Below are 25104 nucleotides of genomic sequence, written 5' to 3'. Positions count from 1 at the left end.
TACTTTTGTCAACTTTATATATCATGTGAAACTCGCCGCGAACTCGTCCGCTAACGTCAAAGCATATATTCGACTACGAACGCGCACTTCTCATCGGATCTACGAGACTTTTCTTCTTATAAAAAATTATTAACCGTACAATTTACAAATATATCACTTAATATTTATATTTTATTATATCAAAAACGATCCCACATTAGCATCCAGTGGATGTCCAATGGACGTCCATCAAACCTCTGTAGATCCATGAGACGTCTATGTCCATGGTGGAAATCAGATAGACGTCCATTAAGCCGAAATCACATGGTGCGGAATAAAGCTGCGGAATAGAACGTGCGTCATAAAAGCAGCCAATCAGAGCTTTGCCGCATTAGAATGCGTTGATGCGGCAAAGCTTTGATTGGCTGCTTTTATGACGCACGTTCTATTCCGCAGCTCTATTCCGCACCATGTGATTTCAGCCTTAGAGGTCTAGTAAACTTCCTTAACTCCATTGAAGGTTTACTTCCATAGCGGAAATTAGATAGACGTCCATTAGGAATCCAGTAAACTTCCATGGCTCCATTGGAAGTTTACCTCCATGGCGGAAGTTAAATAAACGTCCATTAAAGATCCAGTAAACTTCCATGGCTCCATTGGAGGTTTACCTCCATGATAGAAATTAGATAGACATCCATTAAGGATCCATAAAACATCCATAGCTCCATTGGATGTTTTCTTCTATGGTGGAAGTTGGATAGACGTCTATTAGGGATCCACTAAACTTCCATAGCTCTATAAAACATTTACTTCCATGATGGAAGTTAGATAGACGTCCATTAGAAATCCATTAAACTTCCATAGCTGTATGGAACATTTACTTCCATGATAGAAGTCAGATAGACGTCCATTAGGAATTCACTAAACTTCCATAGCTCTATGAAACATTTACTTCCATGGTGGAAGTTACCCAGACAACACGCTTGTCAGAATAAAAACTTTAAAAGAACTTTTTTAAACATTTATATATTTTGGAAATGATGTCAAAATGGTAACATTTATCAGAGACGTTTACTAAGAGAGGTCTTTGAGATATCTTACTGAAGAGTTTCATTTAAGTTTCTTGAAAATGTTATCCTTATGACATCAGCTAAATGATATCAGCTTAATGTCTCATAAAAGATATCACAATGCTGTCCGATTTTTGAGCCGTCCATGCGCGTCGTAGTTGACTCAGAAATCACACAACACTATAACATTCTGAATGAGAGATCCATTTGATATTTAAAAAAATTATTATGAAGATATAATGTTTTAAAAAATAACGGTTTGTCTACAATTACTGTGCACAAAAATTGCACAAAATCTACCCATATAGCACAGATTGTTTCAGAAAGCTTTCAGAAAGGTTTCAATCTTTCACAGTTCATGTGCAACAATTCTGAAAGAATTCTGTAATATATGTCATTTGAAATGTTTCAACAAAAATATTTCTGAAACCTTCCGTATGAAATATTTTTACAGACCTTTCCGTTCAATTATTTCTGAAACCTTTTACATGAAACAATTTAACAAACTTTCAAAAGAGTTTTTTCTGAAATCTTTCACATGCAATAAATTTGAAACTTTTAGTTAAGTTATCCCTAAAACATTTCATTTGACATATTTTTACAGACTTTTCAATTGCGTAATTTCCAAAACCTTTCACATAAAATAATTTAATAAATTTTTCAGTTGAGTTATTTTTTACATCTTTCACATACGCTATCTTGAAAACTTTCTTATGAAATAATACAGCACATATATTGTTCACGGACCGTCACTAGGTGACGCACGCGGCACTTTTCTCGTAATGCAACTCACACTTCACAAGCTACACAAAGCAGACCACGGTGACCGAAAACGGATCAACCTATGCTATCGTAGTGAGCTTTCGGGGCCTACGTGATATTTATTATTGTGTCTTAAAAACACATTTTTCATGGAAAAAAATTTTAGCTTTGGCAACGAATCCTTTTTCTGCGTGTAGTGCACCTATTATATAGCACAAAAATCTTTCAGAGATATTTCAGAAATGTTTCAAGTGAAAAGTAAATCATTTGAGAAACGTTTCAAAATATTTCTGAGATAGTTCTGAGACAGTTCTGAAATAGCAAAATGTCCGCGATGCTTGCACTTGAAACATTTCTGAATGTTTTCAGAAAGGTTGCAGATATGTATCAGCAACCTTTCAGTACACTTTCAGAAATGTTTCAAGTGCAAGCATCGCAAACATTTTGCTATCTCAGAGCTGTCTGAGAGCTGTCTCAGAAACATTTGGAAACGTTTCTGAAATGTTTCACTTTTCACTTGAAACTTCTCTGAAATATCTCTGAAAGGTTTCTGTGCTATATGGGTAATTCATCGTGTACTAAACAAAAACAGGATAATAAATGTATTATTCAATTTTTCTTAGAATATAAATATATATAGTTAACCATCTAATTAACCATTTAAACGTTTCAAAGTATTAATGCTAAATAGATCGCAATTTTCATTAAATTGTTAAGGTTATGAAAAAAAATAAATTTAACAATGAAATTAATAAGTACATAAATTCATGCTATTTATTTTTAATATGTTTTGCAAAATTTAATTGCTTTTATAAAAAATAATATAATTGCGTCAGTTTATAACATCTAGGTATGTGTAGACAATAACAAGTACCTATATCAATGAGTCAAGTTGGCGTAGCAGATAGAGTACAAGGTTCGTAATCCTAAGGTCTCGGGTTCAAAACCCACCAGCGGCAAGTAAGAATAAAATAAAATAATAAAATTTAAATTTAATTAATTAATAAAAATTTGTCCTAAATTTAATATGTGCTATTGATACAATAATTTAAAAAAATGAAATTTTTATTTTAAACTTTTATTTTGTCAATCATCTATCAAGGCTCCATGAAGCCTCTACTAATGATCCACAAAACATCCGCCAATCATCCACCGAGGTTTCGTGAAGCCTCTATTAATGATTCACGAAACGTCCGTCAGTCATCCATCGAAGCTTCGTGAAGCCTCTATTAATGATCCACACAACATCTAATAGACCTCTTTGACGACCTCTAATAGAGGTCTAATGGATGTCCACAATGCGGAACTGTGGATTTTTAATGGCTCTATATTGGACGTCTAATGGACGTCCACTGGAAGTTTAAACTTCCATGGCAGACGTCCATTAGACATCTACTGGAGGTTTCATTTCTATGTAAGATCATATCACGAATGACAGCGATTTATCATATCAATATCAAAAGACACGGTAGTGTCTCGCGCCAAGTGAACGCGCAGCGCGAGACCACCGTACATTTACGCGAGTACGCGACTTGCGAGCACCTGAGATTATCAGATCTTAATAACCTTAATAATAGGTTCAATTGAAAGCTTGGGTTTGATTTATAAAAAAAAATGTTTTCATTTTTTTTCTGCGTGCTCTACGAGCGGAGATATAGCGACGCAAAGTCCAAAACGTAAATTTTTCATTTAAGATACGTCGTCGGTCTTTGTCGAGTACACAAATTCAATACGAGAGAGCTCTTCTAAGACTTACCTGTGACAGTTTCTTATAAAATATATACTGCATATTGATATGATGATAAATCGCTGTCATTCGTGATATGATCGTTTTGTGAGAGTAAAGAATAAATATTAAGTGATATATCTGTAAATCGTACGATTAATAATTTCTTATAAGAAAAGTCTTGTAGATCCGATGAAAAGTGCGCGTTCGTAGTCGAATATACATACTTTGACGTTAGCAGATAAGTTCGCGGCGAGTTTCACGGCGTTAATGTAACATTTCGGGATTAATGACGTGACGTGCGCGAGGTTAATGGCGAGTAAGTTTTTATTTAGTTTCTGTACGCATATTACATTGCGAAAAGAGATTATAGTATAACGAACTATCCGTTATACAATCAGATAAGTATATTGTATAAAATTTTTATTTTTTTTAATAAAAATAATTATTTTAAGATAAGTCAATATACTTTGTGCTATGTTTTATTTTTAGTTATATTAAAAGAAAGAGAGGAAGAAACACTGTATTTGAAGGTAAAGTAGAATAGAAGAAGAATAGATAAAAGAAAAAAAGAGTCGGTAAGGAGAGAAAGAGAAAAAAAATTTTAATAATTAGGAAAAATTAAGAAGGAAAAGTAAAAAGAATAAAATAAAGTAAGTCACATATATACACATATAAATAAATTATAATTAATGTATGTTAAAAAAAGTGTTATTGTCAAATTGAGAGAAAGGGAGAAAAAGAGAGAAAAAGAAAGAAAAGAATAACATTGTGTAATTATGTGTGTGTGTGTGTGTGTGTGTGTATTTTATTCTTTTTTCTCTTTTTTGTGTCATGTTTTTCCCTGAATATTATAAAATATAGTTTTTATCTTTTAATAGTGAAAACGAAGAATATTTTAAAGATAAATTTGCCTAGAAATATCAAGAGAAATAAAAGTGAGAAAGAATTAATACGAAAAGAAAATTGATACAGTAAATAGAAACAAGAAAAACTGAAAATATAAGAGACAGGGAGAAAGAGAGAGAGGGAGAGAGAGAGAGAGAGAGAGAGAGAGAGAGAGAGAGAGAGAGAGATAAGATAGAGAGAGAGAGAGAGAGAGGAGCGAGAGAGAGGAGAGAGAGAGAGAGAGAGAGAGAAGGAATAAGGAAGAATATTAGATACGTGTAGCAACAAAATAGAGAATAACGTTGCTAATAATGTGTTTATATATATGTATTAATTTTTATATGTATGTATGTGTGTACATATAAGGATGTACATACCCACATGTGCGCGCGCGCGCGCGCGCGCGTGTGTGTGTGTGTGTGTGTGTGTGTGTGTGTGTGTGTATTTTTTATCTCTTTCTCTCTTTTTTCTATATATAAATAATGCTTTCCTTTTTTTTTCCTTATCTTATACATAGTTCTAATAATTATTCGTTATTACTCGTATACTATATTTATTACAAGTAATTATTTAAATTATTAGAACTATTGTATAACATAAGAAAAAAAAGAAGAAAAGCATTACTTACACAAAGAAAAAAATGGAGAGAGAGATAAATAAAATTTACGAATAACACACACACACAGACACACATATATAAATATATACATCCTTCTATATACATACGACATATGAAAATTTAGACAATCAAAGACTGTGACGTAACGCGTCCGGTCGCGTTCGTCACAAGGGCGTAAGCTCGACCGAGGGGGTCGATTTGGGGCTCCTCCTCGCTGAGACGAGGGGGACGTGACTTTGTTTTACGTTTATTTCTTTCTTTTCTAGTTTCCGCGTTACCGTATCAGATTAATTAGGGTATTTAGGACTAAGGCGCCGAGTGAAGGCTTAATCTTATTGTACCACGAACGGAGGAGGAGCAGCCATCGGGGGAAAAAGTATCGCGAGCAGTCGACAGTAGGAGAGGTGCCCCGCGCAGAGTTTCCCCGCCGAGCCGTGCACCGAGCCCGGCTGATTATTACCGCCCTGAGCCGCCTGGATACCGCCGCCCTGAGGATACCGTAGCAAAAACGATACCGCATAGCAGCCGGAAAGATTCATGAGAGGAATCACGCCGAGGGCACGCCACCGGGCTGCGGACCGGGGGAGTTACCGTCAAATTGTAAACGGCCCTCCACGCAGATCGGTTCGGCCACGGCATGGCCAGCCGGGCCAACCGAAAATGGCAGAGCCATAACACTCTCCCCGGCGGAAGTCGTCACGCACGGACCACGAGGCAAGTGGATAGGCGATGCGGCGCAGCATGGGATCGAGGCGTGCGGATCGACCGAAAATCGAAGCACGCGCATGCGCGGCGGCTCGAGCCGGCCGGCGCGGGACCGGGGCTCCTCACTGTTCGGCAAGCCGTGACTGTGCGTACTTGGCAGAGGACGAGCCCGAGATACCGAAATCGTTACCGAAGACTTCAGGGACCAGGACTCCGTTCATTATTGTAAGGCCAGCACTCGGCAGCCATCGATTAAGTAAGATTCGGAAAAGGCGGTCAACCCTCGTGCGGGACCGGATACCGGATACCGTTTCCGCTGGTGATTGCGGCGATCCGAATCCGATACAGTTAGTGATATTTGTTGTGTACGTAACTCGAAGTAAAGAGTAGAGTTTTGGGCCGCACGAGGGCTCGGACCGACCGGCCCCGAAGAATTGATACCGCGAGTACGTCCCTCTCGGACTACGCCGGAGCCGACAGTCATAGGATTAGAATCATTGTTACCGCGACTTGTTTCCGCCATTATTGATTTTGTCTTTGTGCGAGCGGAGAGCCTCGCCGGCCTCCCGCCGCGTATTATCAATTTTGTCTTCTCCACCTTGTGGTGTCTCTAATGAGTTTTTGTCTCTATCACAGTAAAATTCGTGCATTAATTGTATACAGACGCATTGAGTAAGCTCCTTGCAGCCTTGTTACCGTTTTCAGTAGAGAAATATAAAATATTCTTTTGTTGTTTAATCAGTGAGTACCGAATCTTTATACGACCTGCCTCGATCCGACATCTCCACGCCTTCCGTCTCAAAAAGAACCACGCCACTCTATCGTCTCGCGAGAAAGAGCTACCGGCACTTGTAACGCTTTCCAGTTGGTTACCGTATTATAGCTGATTATTGTGTGGCGCGAGAAGTCGCGCCTGGCGCCCAACAATTTAGCGTATTGGGAAGTTACCGTTCTTGCAAGCTACCGCTATCGTATCAAGGGCAACCTCGATCGATATTGGGGGATACCGTATACAAGATACCGCTATCGTGTCGAGAGCCATCTCGCCCGATATTTGGGGGATACCGTCTATGAGTTACCGTTCTCGCTTCGAGCGTAAGCCTCGAGCGAGTGGGGGATACCGTATGCAAGCTGCTGATACCGTATCGAGAGCATTCTCGAGAAAGATTGAGACTACCGTTCTAATAACTATCGCATCTAACTGGAAGAGCGTTACTCGTTACCGCATATATAGAAATTCCCGTTTAATTGAGCGTAGCCCCCTCGGACCTGGCGTTCCCGAGGGAAAGCTACGTTGCAAGACATTATTTTTTCCATAAATTAGTATGTAGAAATATAATATGTATATATGTATACGTATTTCTTTTTTTTAGAAGAGAACCTTCAAATCATTGTGGCTATTTTTCGATTATCTGTTGAAAGAGAAGAAAAAAGAAAGAGAAAAAGAGAATAATAAGCACAGCCATAAAAAACCTTTTTTTTTTTAAATATATAGCAACAAAAAATTGACAAATTACAAACAGAAGTTGACAAAAGTAATATAGAGAATAAAGCTCTACAGGAAATTACAAAGCATGCAGTATTAGGTAGTTATATAGTAACTAATGCTTGTTGCTGCAGTTATAAATATTTAGAGTCTACGTATAAAACAATATAAAATTATAAGTTGAACAATTACAAAAATTTGATCTATCTGGCAAAAGTAATAATATAAGAATACCTTTGTTTCTCTGAAAAATGATTTAGCAAAGTGCCATCAAAGTTTGTGAGGAATTCAAGAAGCTACGCATATATCAAACCAATATATCATTGTTAGACATTTAGGAAGACAAAAATTTGGTTTATTTACTACATTATTTACTACCGCATTTCACTCTTTAAATCTTAATCAGTGGATATTCACTGATTCGCAGTGGCATACTTATAACTGTGATAATCAGTGAATATTCACTGACGCAGCCTAAATAAAATGCTTAATACTACTAAATGCGTGATATCCGAACAAAATTACCTTTCTTAAAAAAAGGTAAAAAAAGGCGCCAAATGTGGGTATGTGCGTCCTTAAGAAAAAAAATATTATATTAGATAAATTGTCTTACTGTCCTATTGTTCTATTGTCTTTTCTACACAAATAACGATATCAAGTAAATGCGCCAATTATAAAAATATTTGTACAAAATTTATTTATTAATTATAACTTTTTATTAAAATATTTAATAATAAACGGGCTTGATGATCAAATAATTAAATGATTAAAATCAACCAACGGGATTACAGTAAAGCAAAAGCTTGGTACAACGTACAGTTCTATCTTGTTACTATACTTATACAATAACGCTATCTATAATAGCAAAATTAATTACCTAAAAGAATTCTACGTCGTCAAATTAACAGATATTCTTTACATATATTACATAAAACAAAATATATCTTGTAAATGTACTCCGAAACGTTCAAAACACATAACCAACTATCTGTTCTGCTTTGGCATCGCATGACCCAATTCTGTATGTAATCGTGCCAGTCAATCGCCGAGAGGCTTGTCATATGACTAGTTGTCGCCTCTATCTCCTCGAGACTCTCTAGCGGGATTGCACCTCATGATCATCATACCTCTCGTGAACACCAGTCACGAAAGTACACTTCTCGCGATTGTCAGTTGCGGAATCGCACTTCTCGTGATCATCGGTCGCGAGAATGCAGCTCTCACGAACGACGGTCAAATTGTTTTCAATTACTCAAGATACACTGTAATAAGTTCATTAACGTTTGTTAACGAAAGCGAGCAAAATGTTCAAAATTGCCACTATTGTGGAAACGTAAAGTGTGATTTTCACATTCCTGTCTCTCACTTGAGTATATCCCAGGCGACTCCTGTATATTAGGTAACGTATGCCTTTGACTGGGGAAATTGACGTCACGGACTTTGAATCTCGCAGAAACGTCGATCAAACAAAATCTGCAAATACTGTAAACATCCCAATATTAGCGAATGTTGGAAAGGCTAATATAACAACTGACAATTTGTTATTAGTTGTCGTTATTAGATGTAATGATTATCGAAAAGAAAAGTTTATAAGATGTCGATTTCTGCAAATTAGCATCACAAGAAAAATCTTAATTACGTTGATTAGTTTTATAAATTATTCTATCAAAATTACGTTATTTATATTGCCCAATTTTATTGCATATACAGATTAATATTATATTAAAAAATTAATTGTACTATATTTTATTTTAAAAATAAAATTATTACGATCCTTTACTACTTGCTCGTTCAGAATTAACATTCTTTGTATATATCTTATTGTTAGTTTATATGAAACAAGTTTCAAATAAAATAATGTTAATTAAAAGAAACAATAACATCGTTTAAAAGAATAATATAATTAAATTTAGAATTGTTTTAAAAAAATATTTGGTTTAAAAAAACTTTTTAAAAGAATAACATCATAATATAAATCAAAGAAATATTTAAATAAAAAATTAAAAAAAAACATTTTGTTTAAATAAATAATATTTATATAAAAAAATTAAATTTTTCCAAAAACGTTTTTTTTTTTATTTAAAAAACAATAACTTTGTTTAAAAGTCAATCGTATTTGTTAGTTCAAACATTAGTTTAGTTAGACTATTCCAATAATTAAATTTGTTTAACTTCAACATTATTTATTATATCCGAAAAAACATATTCTTCTCTATGTAGAAATCAAATTCAACATTTATCAATAAAAAAAGTCTAGTATTTCACAAAAAAAATTAATCACATACAATTCTAACAAAAATTGTGATTTATTTGTTTTTTAACAAACGTACTAATTAAATCTAGATTTATTAATACGACTAAATTTTTCAGTGCACACATGTATAATCCCGACTTTACAATACAGAAACATTGGGCTACACTTCAATGCGACTTTTGCCGTAGTGCAAAATTAACCAATGGTGTTTAAACGTGCAGTTTCAAGAAATTGTCTAACGACAACGTAAAAAAAGCTACAAAAAGCCAAGCTTTTGTCGAGTTCCCTGAAAGATTTTGTTGTGTCTCGCGGGTAATACGTTAGTTTACAAAAATATTACGCTACATTTGCAATGCGACTTTTGTTGCCTTATTAGCTTTTCGTACCATCATGTCTTTCAATAATAAAAATTTTATTAGACTAGTTAAAGCGCAACCTATATTATGGGACTCTAAACTAAAATTTTATAAAGACAATTGTTAACGTAAGAATGTTTAAAGTGAAATAAGCAATGTATTTTTTTATGGCAAAATTAATAGATTGATAGACTGACAGATTGCTCCCATGAAAACTGTAAAACAAAAACCTTCAAAAGCTTTGTCGTACTACGAAAGTCTTGGAAACAAAAGTTACGGTACTATACATAAAATATAAATCATTGTCTTTGTATTTTATCACAACGTTTTAAACAGTCTATTTTTGTCGCATTACAAAAGTCATTACTCGATTTTATTTTACAATAATGTTGTACAATTAGATCTCGGCAGAAACGTTACAAAGTTCATAGAGATATTAGCGCGAACAAAAAGCACAAAACAAAAACGTGCTATTATCTTGACGACGTGGTGTATTTTAATGCTTCTCTCGCAGCCGATCTCTCCACCATGATCTAACCGTCAGTGCCGCCGCATTGACTCACACTCGGCCGTCTTGATCGAGTATTCGACCCGAATGTCAATCATTTCCACTGTTGTCATTCAGAAATATCGTTGTCTTCAATGCTGATCCATGGCTTCCTACAGTCTGCTGCCAATGATATTTAAAAAGGTCGTCGAAATTCCTCTCAATTGTCGTTAAATGAGACAATAAGCTCGTTCTCTAATAACTCCATAATGTTAGGATCATCGTGGATACATGGATTAACACCAAAAAATATACAAAAAGGCATTGCTTTAATACTTCAATGCGGCATTGTATTTAGACATAGTTGCGCAATGTCGAAGTACTTATACCATTTGTTATGCTTCAAAGGCGCTCAAGTGAGTAATGTTATTAATGTACGATTCTCCGTCCAACAGTATTCTTTGAATTCTCATGATGTAAAAGCCGAGCCTCCATCTGGATAATCCGTCTGGAATTACCAAAAATAGATGACAGCTTCTTCAAACGGTTAATCACTTCAGCTGATTGTTGATCTGATCGCATATAACCATGTAAATTTGGAAAATGCGTCAATGATCACCACAATGTGACTGCAGGTCTTCTTAGCAGATGGTAAAAGATCCAGATGGATATAAAATGTATAGTGGCAATTCCTTTCTCAATAAAATTTAAAAAGCATTTATGTTTTCTTTGCTTTTCTGCCAAAATACAGACGACACAACTCGCCACAATATTTTCGACCTTAGGACGTAAATTCGGAGTCTAGTAGTTAGCTCTCACTAATGTCTGCCTTGTTGACTCCGAAATAGCTTTGTTTATGAAGCTTTCTTATTATTTGCATTTGCATGGCTTTAGGAATAATCATCCGCGTATCGTCGGATAATTATCCTATTTCTTCGTAAAATTTCTCCACGAATTATATGGTTATCCTTCTCTCCTCGCTCAGTCGCCTTAAAGATCTTGACTAAGCAGCATCTTCCCGAGCGAACTCCTTAAACGCGTTGCGTCCAATCCATCCCTGCATTCGCTCGAGATGGTAACGGATTTCGATTCAGGGCGTTGACATGCGTCATGTTTCTATCAGGCTGATACTGTACGATATATTGTGAAATTCTCCCAACGACATTTGGAAATCGGGCCGCCCGTACGCACAAGTCCCTCTTCGCCATTGTCAAAGCAAATTACTAATATTTATGATAATTAGTTACAGTTTGAAACGGTATGCCTAACAGATATACACAAAATCACCTAAGTGCCCTCACTATCGCAAGGTCCTTTAATTCATAGCAATTCTCTTCCACCGGTGTAATCTTGAAGCTTACATAATATACAGAATGTAATAATTGATCTTCGCTATTTTTTTGTAACAGTATCGCTTTGTAACCATACTTCTACGGATATGTAGTTCGGTTTCTGCATTAGCTCGGAATAAATTTAACATCGGTCGCTCACTTAACGTAGCTTTTAAGCATTCAAACTAAAACTGCTCACCCGTTCTTAATAAATTCGACAAAGGACGATTCATAACGCTATGATCCGCAATAAATTTGCGAGTCATAGCAAAAATATCCGCTTAATCCGAGAAAAGCTTGTACCTGACGTACACTTCGCGACTCAGGGAAACACAAGATTGCCCTAGTCTTCAGTTCAGACGAATGTATGCGTGCTCGACAACGTGACTTCAAAATTTGACCCTTCTTTACAAGAAGTTATATTTTCTCCAATTTATCGCCAATCCGGCTTGACTCACAATATCCAAAACAATTTTGAAATTATTTAAATAGTTTATCATCTTCGTTATTCGAGAATACAATTAAATGATCTAAATATGTTAACACAATCTTTTTTTCCGGTAAGTCTCGGAAAACCGCATTAATAAATATTTAAAAAAACAAAAGGTTGCAAGCCGAATGACACTCTTAAAAATTCGAACTGGCCATCAGGTACAATAAAAAATGTATATTTTATACTCGTTTCATCCATTCAAACGTGGAAAAACCCGTTCTTCAAATCGTATTGAACACTCTACTATCAATCTAATCCTCGATCAAGAAGAGAAAATACCTACCTTTAACTATATTTATTTAATAATCCATAATCTACGCGCGGTCTACAAAAGTTATCCTTTTTTTTATCAGTACAACGGGACTGGCAAAATCGGAAGTATAGGGTCGAACAATATCCTATCTTTCCCATACTTCAATTTGCGCATTCACGATATTTTTTCTGTTTGGAATAAACGTCTCGCCTTTTAATATATCGATTCGCCATCTTTTAAAATTATCATCATTTTAATATTAAATTCTCGTAATTTATTCGGTTCATAATTTGCAAATAATTCTATCATCGCTCGCTTATAATTCGTATATGTGAGATATCTATTTCACTCGCACGCTGCACAGCATCAATCGCAAGAATCGTCCCTTGTCATTAGTCATCGACTCGCATATCTTTACCTTAAATTCTACGGAGTCTAGAAAATCAGTGCCGATCAATAAAACATCGCAAATAACATCGCATCCAAAACAATATAAATAAATATAGAAAAGGTATATTCGTCCATTAAAATTTTTGTTTTAAGCCGTCCTAACGTTGTCACACTGTAATTTCCGACTCCGTAAAATTCTGTTCTAGACGCTTATAATCTAGGCCCTAGGCGATTCAATCAATGTGTATTCACTCGCACGCATAATTGAAATGTCACTACTCGTGTTCATCAGTACTACAAAAGTTTGACTGTTACCTCTTTTGTATAATTTTTGCGAGGTACACACGAAACAAACGCGACCACAGTTTCTTTCGATTTAACATCCCTTTTCGGACATTTTGGCAAAATATGTTCATAGTCACCATACTCGAAGCACTTGGTATCCATCTCCTTCATGAGACAGTTCGCACTAAGATGTTATCGCGCGCCACAATTGAAACACTGTTGATCACGGATGTTCTTCTGTTTTCATCTGTTACATTTCCGTTGATCGCTCGTCTCTCATCGATTCACCATTTGCTTCTGCCGGTTGTGTTCTAGTGCATCACAATCCAGCAAGATCATTCTTTCGAACGCGTTTAGTAGCGCATCGGTCGTCGCAAATTGCCGTATACCCTCACTGCCTTAAAACCGTTACAAAGTTCGAACAGATGATCAGCGCAGAGAAAGGACACAAAACAAAACGTGCTATTATCTCAATGGCGCGGTATATCCTAACCTTCTCTAGCATTTCTCTCAAAGAGCCGATTTTCTCGTCACAATCTAACCGTCAGTATCGTCGCAAAATTTAAACTCATACAAATGTAACCCAATATCTCTGTGAAAAGTAGGTGTTATAATGCGTTATAAATTTCTTTCTTTAAACAATTTATAAGTAAACATTTCTCAAATAAAATGATTTTTGCCTTTGGTAATAAAAAAAGAAAAAAAAGTAATTTTTTCATATTTTATTTTTTCTTATTATCTTAAACCAAATTTACTCATTTTTAGATAATCAAATAATGATATCTTTTTAAACAAACACCATTACATTTTTTAAATCCGCGTGTTAAATAGCTATGTAATTTTTTTGCAACAATACATTTTACCGCTTGTGCCTTAGATATGTATGGCCAAAAAAAGTAAAAAACATATTGAAACGTATAATCATACTAAAAATCGTATTTATAAAAGAGTGTACCAGAATTTCTTTCAGATTAAAGCCTAAAAATTTTTTAAAAAACAAATTTAATTAATCTGATTGATCTAACTAAACTTCCTCAGATAACAAATCAGACATCACTTTAACTTCTATTTTATTATTTAAACAAAATTACCATAATTTTAACTATAGATTCTAACTATTCTCGTGTGGAAACAAGAATCAGTTATTTACAACCATTTTTACCATCCAATTTTTATAATATTTGGCTATAATCGCCGAATTTTTTTATCCGTTGACATGTTAAACTGTGATGTAATTTTTTATGACTCAACGCTTTCGTTTTTTTCGTGTTTTTACATTTTTTAATTTATTCATTTATAATGTCTTAATTTATTTTACATTTATGTAAAATTACTGCTAAAAAAGACTAAGTAAGTCGAAACATATAGGTTATTATTAATTTGCATTATAATAATAAATTCCATTAAAAATTTTACACCTTAATTTGGTCGTTATTGACCTCTATTCCTTTATTGTCTTTGAATTATACGAGCTATTTCTTTAAATTTTTTACAGAAGATTATACAGAGATAGCCAGGTGCGATTCCTAAACTGATCATCAGAGATGCGATCTTGTGACTGACGATCACGAAAAGTGCGATCTCGCGGCCGACGTTCGCAAAAAGTATGATTCCACGACCGACGATGACGAGAAGTGCGGTTCCGCGAACGACATTTAATTTTTTCGCCAATGTTGGCCTAATAATATGTTATCTATTCCGAAATAAGCTGTAATTATATTCTTATCTAGATAATAATATGATTATAAATAAATAATGTATTACAACAATAATACTCTTTTTTTTTTTCAAATGTTTCTTGTTCCTTATTTAATTTCGAAAGTTAATTTTAAACTTTGACTACTAATTTTTTAAATAAATTGTAACTACTAATTTTAATTTGAATTTTTTTCTATAAGTTATAAATTTATTTATGTAAATAAAGTTCATATCAAAAAAATTTCTTGTCATAATTTACAAATAAGACATTAAATGTTACAATACAAATTGCAATTATTTTGTTTGTTACTTAAAGCTATCAAATTTTAATCCCCCCTTCCTTGATAGATAAAACTCCCTGTTTTAAATTTATTTCTAATGTATAATCTTATAATTCTCATAAGCAATATTTGTTTTAAATTTGTTGCAATATTTGATATTAATTTTTCTATATTTATAGAATATTGATCTATCAAAACATTGGTACGTAAACGACAAATCCTACACATCTTACATAAAAAATAGACTTAAGTATAAGAAATATACTATAGAGATGATGAGAAATATGGAAAGACAATCTTGAGAATTATTCTAAGAGAAGTTTCGTGTAAATTGAAAAAAATGTGTCTTTCCGCTGTTGTTCTATATCCGAACAAAATTACCTTTCTTAAAAAAAGGTAAAAAAAGGCGCCAAGTATGGGTATGTGCGTCCTTAAGAAAAAAAATATTATATTAGGTAAATTGTCTTATTGTCCTATTGTTCTATTGTCTTTTCTACACAAATAACGATATAAAGTAAATGCGCCAATTATAAAAATATTTGTACAAAATTTATTTATTAATTATAACTTTTTATTAAAATATTTAATAATAAACGGGCTTGATGATCAAATAATTAAATGATTAAAATCAACCAACGGGATTATAGTAAAGCAAAAACTTGGCGTGCCCGGCATTATTTGTAAATTTACTTTCAGTATTGTTAAATTTATCCATAATATTAAATACATGTGCTTAAATTTCACTCCTAAACAATAAATTTACAGTTTGACACAGGAATTTTACTCTTAGAATTGTGATATCACAGTATTTCAATAAAAAGTATGCGCAATAGAGTGCGCATTGAGAATCATTCTACATGTACGTGTGCTTGGAGTCACTTGCAATTCATAAGTGATAAAATATATCTTTTAATTCAATCCTAATTCTATTAATTCTAAAAATATCTTAAGATTAAGAGTATTACAATAAAAGCAAGAATTATATTGTATCAGTTTCGATGTAAAACTTGCAATTAAACTCCAAATTATTAAAACTTGTAATATTCACTAATCAGAGTTGGGAAGTAACGCGTTACTTGTAACGTCGTTACCGTTACCGTTACCGTTACTTTTTTTCTCTAACAATTTGGTAACGCCGTTACTTTTCCTTTTTAGTAACGAAAAAGTAACGACGTTATAAAAGCATGTTCCGAATACGGGTTTTATTCTCAAAAAATATCGCATACAAAAATTCCATATGTACGTACACTGAGATGAGAAATAATGTGTTAATTGTAACTCTATACAAATTAAATATACGTGAAAATTATTCCAAAAAAAGCGCTATACGGAAAGAACGGTTTGCTGAAATATCTAAAAATTTAGCTACATACAGAAAATAATTTTGTCAGATTACCAAAATAATTACAAAAAACGTTCAAGCGTAATAAACCCCAAGCTGCAAACATTTTTTTATTCTATCAACCAGTTTGAGCGTCCTACATAATTATTTTAATGATCTAATAAAATTATATTTAGATATGTACAGGGAGATAATTTTCTCTTAAAATTTATTCTCAAAATCTGGTAATTGTGAGATAATGTGTGACCTCGAAGAATTTTATTATACTTTTTAGTAAAATTTAAAGTATAGTAAAATTTACTATACCCTTAGCAAATTTTTAGATACCTTTGCAAAACCGTTCTTTCTTTGTACAATATTTTTAGAATTTTATCAAAAAATATATTTAAAAAATTCAAATTTGTTATTTGTTAAGTTGAAAAATTGTTGAAGGTATATTAGCACGGTCGGCGCGGGCACATATCCGGGCGGAGCGGTCGTGTATTCTGAAACGGGTGGCACGGGAGTATATAATGCAGACGGCGCAGACCCGGATCGGCAGATTGATACACACTCGACTGTTGTCCGTCGCCACACAGAGTTCTTGTAAATCACTGTTACAGATTCGGTACATAAAGTGTCAGAGCTTTCTAAAAATTTCTACCGTGGATTCGTAACAAAATGTGCTTCATATATAAATTTTAGACCTTGTACACATAAATCAAGCCTGGGCCCAAAGTGGAACGAATATTTAGGAACAGTACTACGTTTTCAGATTGACGTAGGCGTTCTAATAAAAATAATTACTGTGTTACAAAATTTCATGTCTGAAAATTTTGTGAGCCTGTATGAAACACGTAGTGGTAGATTAGTTGACGATTTAGATAGACGTCGCTAATTTAATCTAGCACTTTCTCGCTTCTTTTTACACACACGCGTGCGTAAAAATTCATATACATTGGGAATTTCCGTCGCATAAAAAAAATCTTTTTTTAGTCACACCTGACAAAATCTATATATTTATAAATATATTATAAATAGATAATATGTTTATAGATAGATAAATATATATTTATAGGTATATTATAGATAGATAATATACTTATAGATAGATTTGTAATACTCAGAAAAAAAAGTTGTTCGATTCAAATAAATATTTCTTTAAATAGTACTAATAACATATTTCAGATAAAATCAATCAATAATATTTATTTCAAACAAGTAATATTTTCTAAATTATAGAAGCATTAATTGCAATCTAGCAACTGTAGCCGAGAGCGTAAGGCAACGGGCTGATAATGCAAGTATCATGCATCGTCGCGAATTCGAATCTTTATTCTTTCCTTTTTTACATTCTTATAACTACTTTTGTATGTAACCATATAACACATTAAAAATTCGTTTTTCGTGTTATTTTTTAATTTGCCATATAATTTATATATATATTAAAAATATAGCAAAATGTTTTTATTTATAATCAAAACAAGGCAAATAAAATCAATTTTAAATAATTTTAAATAATATTTTAATTATACAATTTTTATACAATTTTTATGTTTATGTTACGTCCGGGGGACTTCACTTTTATTATCCGCTGACTTCTTAGAATTAAGTAAGCCAGACCAGAGGCTTATCTGCAGTCGAAGGGTTGCAAAGGAGGAAATAAATAAATATCTCGTGCCGCGAGGGTATCTGGTCCCCATAATCAGAGGGACCCAAGATACTAAAAGTCAATAAAATTCGGCGGGAGTTAGGCCCCGGCAAAGTTAAAATTCAAATATTTATCTTTGACGAACTAAGGGCACTTACGGAATTTCTTTTACGACCGCAGATAAGTGCCAGATGGAAAACTAAATTACTCGAAAAGGGGCAAGGGCACATTTGGTTTCAAGGGTAATAACATTTTTTTATTACGGACGGAATATTATCGAAAGAGAGCCAGACCACCTCAAAAAACGTCCAAGGGGTTATAAAATTTTCTTTTTCAAAACCAGATGTGCCTATCAACCCTGAGAAAATGCGCGGACTAAGAAACATAAATTTCCTCCCCCTTTCCTAGATAAGAGGGTTCAAAAATTCTAATCCCCTCTTTCCTACCAGCACTTAAAATCCTTTCGGCGGGGACAAGGAGAAACAAGCCAATAGTTGGTCGTCAAAATTAACACTCTCCCTTAAAAAGAGCAACTATCCATCCGGTAGGAAATCAACAAACATCTCTACGTAATCCTGAAGAAAGAATCTTACCAATAATATCCTTTGCACCACCCCGAAACTCAGCAACCACTTATCCAATGAGAACTCTAAAAATTCCCACGCATTTCCGCCAATTAACATCCCCGAAACACCCACACCCAAAATTTTACTTTTTGGGGAGATTACTATAAACACCGACACTCCAAAAAGTCGGAGTCAGTCGCTGTCTCAATTGCTGTCAGTCGTTCTTGCGGTCGCTGCCAGTCACTGTTACAATCGGTGTCGTAGTCACTGTCGTTTTTATCGACATCCCTAGTTTCGGAACTCTCGTTTGTTTCCAAACGTAAGTGCCAGTTAGAGTGCAGAACTTATAACTCAGTGTCGAGTCGGGAATTCTCGGAGTTTGCAATCCAGTAAGTACAACCCCTATCTCCGAGCTTCACCATCTCCGGGCCGGACCTCCTCTAACCCGTTCAGCCGACCATCGGACTCAACTTAACGGACTCAACGGCGCCAACCGGCCTTAGCAAGGAAAGCTCGAGACCATCGTCTCACCAGTCTCACCAAGTAGTAAGTTTTCAAACTCAAATTTCTTTCGGGCCTCGGTTTCTCGTGGATCAATAAAATAAATAAACAAATCTAAATTATAATGGAAAAAAGTTTCTTTCACCAAAATCGCTCAAATTTTAAACGGTCACGGAGGAGGGCAATCAGGCGGACCCTCGCGCAAACTCAAAACACTACATGGCGTCCCAAGGGCTCATCTCTTCCGGCGGGGGTCACCAATTCCGACCTTCGCCCTCGAGAGTCCGATCAGGGATCCAAGCTCGCGGATTCCGAGGCAGACCTTCGAGAGTCCAGCCAGGCGTCTCGGTTGGCGGATTCCGGGGCAACCACTCGAGAATCCGCCCCGGTTCGCAGATGCTGCCCGTCCGTGTTCGGCAACCCGAAGAACAAATCGCGGATTCACCCCCTCAAGGGTCAATATCTCCCTCACCTCCTCCTCCTCCTTCTCCCTCACTTCAGTATTCGCCAATCAATTCCCCGGAAATTATAGACACTCCACCCCCACCTTCCCCTACACCTTCCATAGAATTAGTAGATGAATTCAATCGAGTACCACCCCGTCCGCGCTACTATTATTACAATGGTAGTCAAAATTCGTTAATAGAAATATTAGAACAATTCCCTATAAAATCAGACCCCTTTCTTCAATATTATCGCAAATATATTCTCACTCCGGAGGCAATAGATCCGGACGTTCTATTTTATGTGGTCTCTCCACTTGATCCCAAAGACTTCATCCTTACCTTCACCCCTCATTACTACCTCCGCGGTTCCTGTAGACTTTCTATAATTTCTTTCCCCCTTCTTCAGCAATTATCTAAGAAATACTATAAAATCCTAAGCCCCTTCTCAACCGTCGATTTATTCCCAAAAATTTAATATTAATACACATATACATATTTGTACATATATAACGGCCTTTATATTTAATATATAATAAATTATTGTATATATGCGGGAACCAGTACCTTTAATCTATGCTAATGAAAGTCAAACCCTTATACACACATTTATATAATAAACTCTTGCATTAACAATAGCACTAAAGCATATTAAATTACGAATACCAAATATTTTTTTCAATTACTAAGACATTGTAAACATTAATACTTCTCAACTATCGATAATGTATTCCATCAAAGAATTAAATACATATAATTGGAATATTACAACCTCAGCCTCTTTTTTTGTATAAAACAATGAACACTAGAATAAATATGACTATAAGTTAAAGCTCTTAATTCATTTACAAACCAACCTATCCTCATCCCCAATTGAAGACTGCATCCAATCTCGAGTTATAGCAATTTGATTGTTGACTCTAAATTAGAACCAACAGACGCACGGCTCGGAGATTAAGGTTATAGTGAGTCTGCCGGTACACTGACCCACATTTCGAGCCATAGAGAGTGCGTTTGCCCCTAAGGCACTTGACTTTCCTTTGAGCTGGTGCCTTCGGGAGTAATGTTTTGTGACGTCCTTCCTTGCTTTATCTCCGCCTTAATAGATACCTACCCAATCACCCAACCCTACCCTTCCATAAAGCTGGACGTAATATTTATATATGTATATAAAAATAAATATACAAAATTATATAGTATAAGTGCAGAAAATCATCCTGGGGCTCAATTCCTGAACTCATTTGCAAGAGAAACGTATTCGCAAATTCTGTTCTTGCAGAAAAGTTGGAACCTTATTGGCTATCGTATGACTTTTAACCAATAAACTTGCACTTTTCTGTTGGAGTGGGTATTTGCACATACGTTTCTCTTGCGAATAAATTCACGAATTGAGCCCCTGATAATTATAAATATGTAAGAAAGGATTTAGATAAATGCAAAATTTTTATATTGTTTTGCATTATTACAATAATCAATATTTTTTCAAATACGAAGAGGAGGCCAAGAAAAGAGCTTGAACCGCTCGAGCTATAAGGCCTGGTTTACAATAGCTGGAATAAGCATGAAGTAAGAAGTAAGTCTAGGCGTAAAAGGGTTAATCCAGTGTAAGAAGCTGGCGTAAAAGTGTAAGTGAAATAAATTATTTTCATTTCGTCTTACTCCTACTCCTGCTTTTCTTAACGCTCGGTCAATCACAGCGCAGAAGGAAATTACCCTACTCTTACTTCTTACTTCATGATTACAGCAATTATTGTAGACCAGGCCTAATACGGCCTGTATCAAGTGGGACCGTCCCAAATGCGCATAGATCGAAACGGACACCACCAATCAGATTGCTGAGTTAGTTAGAGTTAGGATAAATTTATAGAATTTGATTGTGGTGTCCGTTTCGATCTGTGCGCATCTGAGACTCACTCTATCAAGCATCGGCGTGATGCGGCGAAACGCGGGATTGAAGCGGCGAAGCGTGCTTTGCCTCCTTCCCCTCTCCGCTAGCTGCCGCACTTCCACGTCTCGTTCGAGCCGGCTTGAGCGCTTTCCTTGGTGTGTTCTTATTTCAGGGCCGCTAGATATTCAAGCGTCCGTGTGCAAATTTAAATTTTCTGTGTTATCCGGATCATATCTGAGAATACCCATATAACATCGGATATTCTATGTATATGCATTTTTTTTCCATAATGTGAAAAAAATATCTTGTATGTTAAACGTATATACATCTCACATACATGATTCGAATATACATTATAGTATATAAAGTGTATATCCATTAATGTATTTGATATGTATATACAGCGCACAATGTTAAATGTATATACATCTCACATACATGATTCGAATATACATTATAGTATATAAAGTGTATATCCATTAATGTATTTGATATGTATATACAGCGCACAATGTTAAATGTATATACATTTCACATACATGATTCGAATATACATTATAGTATATAAAGTGTATATCCATTAATGTATTTGATATGTATGTACAGCGCACAATGTTAAATGTATATACATCTTACATACATGATTCGAATATACATTATGGTATATAAAGTGCATATCCATTAATGTATTTGATATGTATATACAGCGTACAATGTTAAATGTATATACATCTCACATACATGATTCGAATATACATTATAGTATATAAAGCGTATATCCATTAATGTATTTGATATGTATATACAGCGCACAATGTTAAATGTATATACATCTCACATACATGATTCGAATATACATTATGGTATATAAAGTGTATATCTATTAATGTATTTGATATGTATGTACAGCGTACAATGTTAAATGTATATACATCTCACATACATGATTCGAATATACATTATGGTATATAAAGTGTATATCCATTAATGTATTTGATATGTATATACAGCGTACAATGTTAAATGTATATACATCTCACATACATGATTCGAATATACATTATGGTATATAAAGTGTATATCTATTAATGTATTTGATATGTATGTACAGCGTACAATGTTAAATGTATATACATCTCACATACATGATTCGAATATACATTATGGTATATAAAGTGCATATCCATTAATGTATTTAGTATGTATATACAGCGCACAATGTTAAATGTATGTACATTTCATATGCAAGATATTTTTCCTTTATAACATGAACTTGTACGCTCACGTGTAAGGAGTAATTCTCGCAATCACCGCTAGACGGTGCAACTTAGCCCTTTCTCCGGAGTCAAGTGATTCTCTCTTGCATATATAAGGAGGTTACTTGCAACTCCGCAATCAGATCTCGAATCTGATTTTTATTAGCTACCGTGCCTCGAGTACGGTACCGTACCAACACACAATCTCCACAAATTTGTATCATGTATATTCTATGTACATCTTATGTATATATACTATGGACATATGTATAATATTATGCATGTATTATGTACATTCTATGTTCATGTTATGTATATAAAATGAATGATAAATGGACATACATTATGTATATACATGTAATATACGAATCATATACATGTGTATATACTTCCGATCTGCAATGGATATTTTCCTTGTAACATTTCATATGCAATGGATGTACCGTGTAATACAGAACCATAGTATATACAACACACATAAATGTATATACATAATATATACATTGTATATCAAATTGTTTTGTGGGGTACATTTAGATACACATCCGGTTTTATTTGCACATACATTTCACATTCAATGTATATACATTACATTAAGAAAGTATATACCTGGATTATGTAATATACATAAATATATGTACAATGTATGTACTGAGTATATTTTTATGTATATACATAATATATACATATTACATATAAAAATGTATATACAGAATATACATACATACAATATACATATTATATACATATGTATATACTATGGATCTTTTATGTACATTAACCCGGTTTCATTTGCACATACTTTTCACATCCAATGTATATAAATTACATGAAGAAAGTATATACCTGGAATATGTAATATACATAAATGTATGTACAATGTATGTACTGAGTATATTTTTATGTTTTGTGGGTATTGGCATAAACAAAGCATATAAAACAAAACAAAGAAATTTTTAAGTATATTAAAAAAATTTTATAAAATTATTAAAAATTTGATATTGAATTAATGCTCCCTGATGATGTTGCCCACGTGCAGTGCACGTTTTGCATATCCACTTACGGCGTCCTTGTCTTACTGGTATGATGTGAAAAATTAATATTTTGATTATTGCAATAATGCAAAACAGTATGGGACTTTTACGCTATAGGTATTTTACACTATATAAACATTGTACATTTTAGACATGATATACATATGCATATATGTATAATTACACAGGCACACAAAAAAGTGGTTGGTCCGGCGGATTAGACTAGTCAATCCTTATGTATTTCGACCCGCTGAATCCGAATCCAAGGTCAGAATTGCAAAGTTAGCTCGCATTTTTTAACCTCAAAAAAAATTTTTTTTTTAATGTTGATCCGGCGAACCAGACTAGTCAATCCTTATGTATTTTGAGCCGCTGAATCCGAATCCAAGATCAGAATTGCAAAATTAGCTTGCATTTTCTAACCTCAAAAAAAATTTTTTTTTTAATGTTGGTCCCCAGGTAGCAAGCTTACGTCATTTTGACGTCCCAAAATGGTCATTTACTGACTATTCTTGACGTCACGAAATGACGCCCTTATGACGTTAAAATGACGGTCGAATGTCACAAATTCCTGACGTCATGAAATGTACCGTATTTTGACGTCATGGAATGACGTGAACAATTTGTTGTCAAAAAGATCTCTAAAAAATATCCTGCTTCTGAAAATGATAAAGAGACTTCTAAAAGATAACATGTAATGTCAGAATGTTAACCAATGCGTCGTTTTTTGAGAACAGAATAATATCATGAAACTAAATATTTAAAAGATTTCTTAAATCGGATATCTTTAAATTGTAACTAGAGATAAAAAATAAAATAAAAATTTCATTTTTTTTAATTATTTTTATCAACAGTACATACTAAATTTGGGACAAATTTTTATTATTTAATTAAATTTAAATTATGTTATTTTTTATTTTATTCTTACTTGCCGCTGCTAGGTTTGAACCCGGGACCTTAGGATTACGAACCTTGTACTCTATCTGCTACGCCAGCTTGAATCATCGATATGGGTACTTGTTATTGTTTACATATACCTCTATATGTTATAAACTGACGCAATTATGTTATTTTTTATAAAAGCAAATAAATTTTGCAAAACTTATTAAAAATGAATAGCATTAACTTATTTACTTATTAATTTCATTGTTAAATTTAACTTTTTCCACGTTAATAATTTGATGGAAATTGCGATCTATTTAGCACTAATACTTTGAAGCGTTCAAATAATTAATTTGACCATTTTGATATTATTTCCAAGATATCTAAATGTTTTCTTAAAAAAGTTCTCTTAAAGTTGAATATAATATGCTTATATAATATGCTTATGCCTTACGCCTTAAATCTCATTGTACAGACACCGCTTTAAACCGTATCTAAA

General features: G+C 34.1%; 2 protein-coding genes across 3 annotated transcripts in view; one reads left to right on the top strand and one right to left on the bottom strand.

Annotated features, from left to right (window-relative positions):
• LOC118645134 overlaps positions 1 to 25104 on the bottom strand; it is a 198243-nt gene that overhangs the window by 126862 nt on the left and 46277 nt on the right. The gene's annotated exons all lie outside the window — the stretch shown is intronic.
• Positions 5090 to 14856, top strand: LOC114254376. 2 transcript variants are annotated; one of them, XM_036285634.1, is made up of 2 exons: positions 5090 to 5974; positions 14580 to 14856. In XM_036285634.1, the coding sequence occupies exons 1-2, from the start codon at positions 5682 to 5684 to the stop codon at positions 14617 to 14619; spliced, it is 333 nt and encodes a 110-aa protein (XP_036141527.1). In that variant the 5' UTR covers positions 5090 to 5681; the 3' UTR covers positions 14620 to 14856. The 2 variants fall into 2 exon arrangements, 1 of the variants encoding a protein (XP_036141527.1); XR_003625742.2 differs by having other exon boundaries at positions 5095 to 8634.

The sequence above is a fragment of the Monomorium pharaonis genome, chromosome 4 (assembly GCF_013373865.1).
Source record: "Monomorium pharaonis isolate MP-MQ-018 chromosome 4, ASM1337386v2, whole genome shotgun sequence".
NCBI classification, from domain to species: Eukaryota; Metazoa; Arthropoda; class Insecta; order Hymenoptera; family Formicidae; genus Monomorium; species Monomorium pharaonis.
Note: the sequence above shows the minus strand (reverse complement) of the source record. Positions and strands in the feature narration are given on the sequence as shown.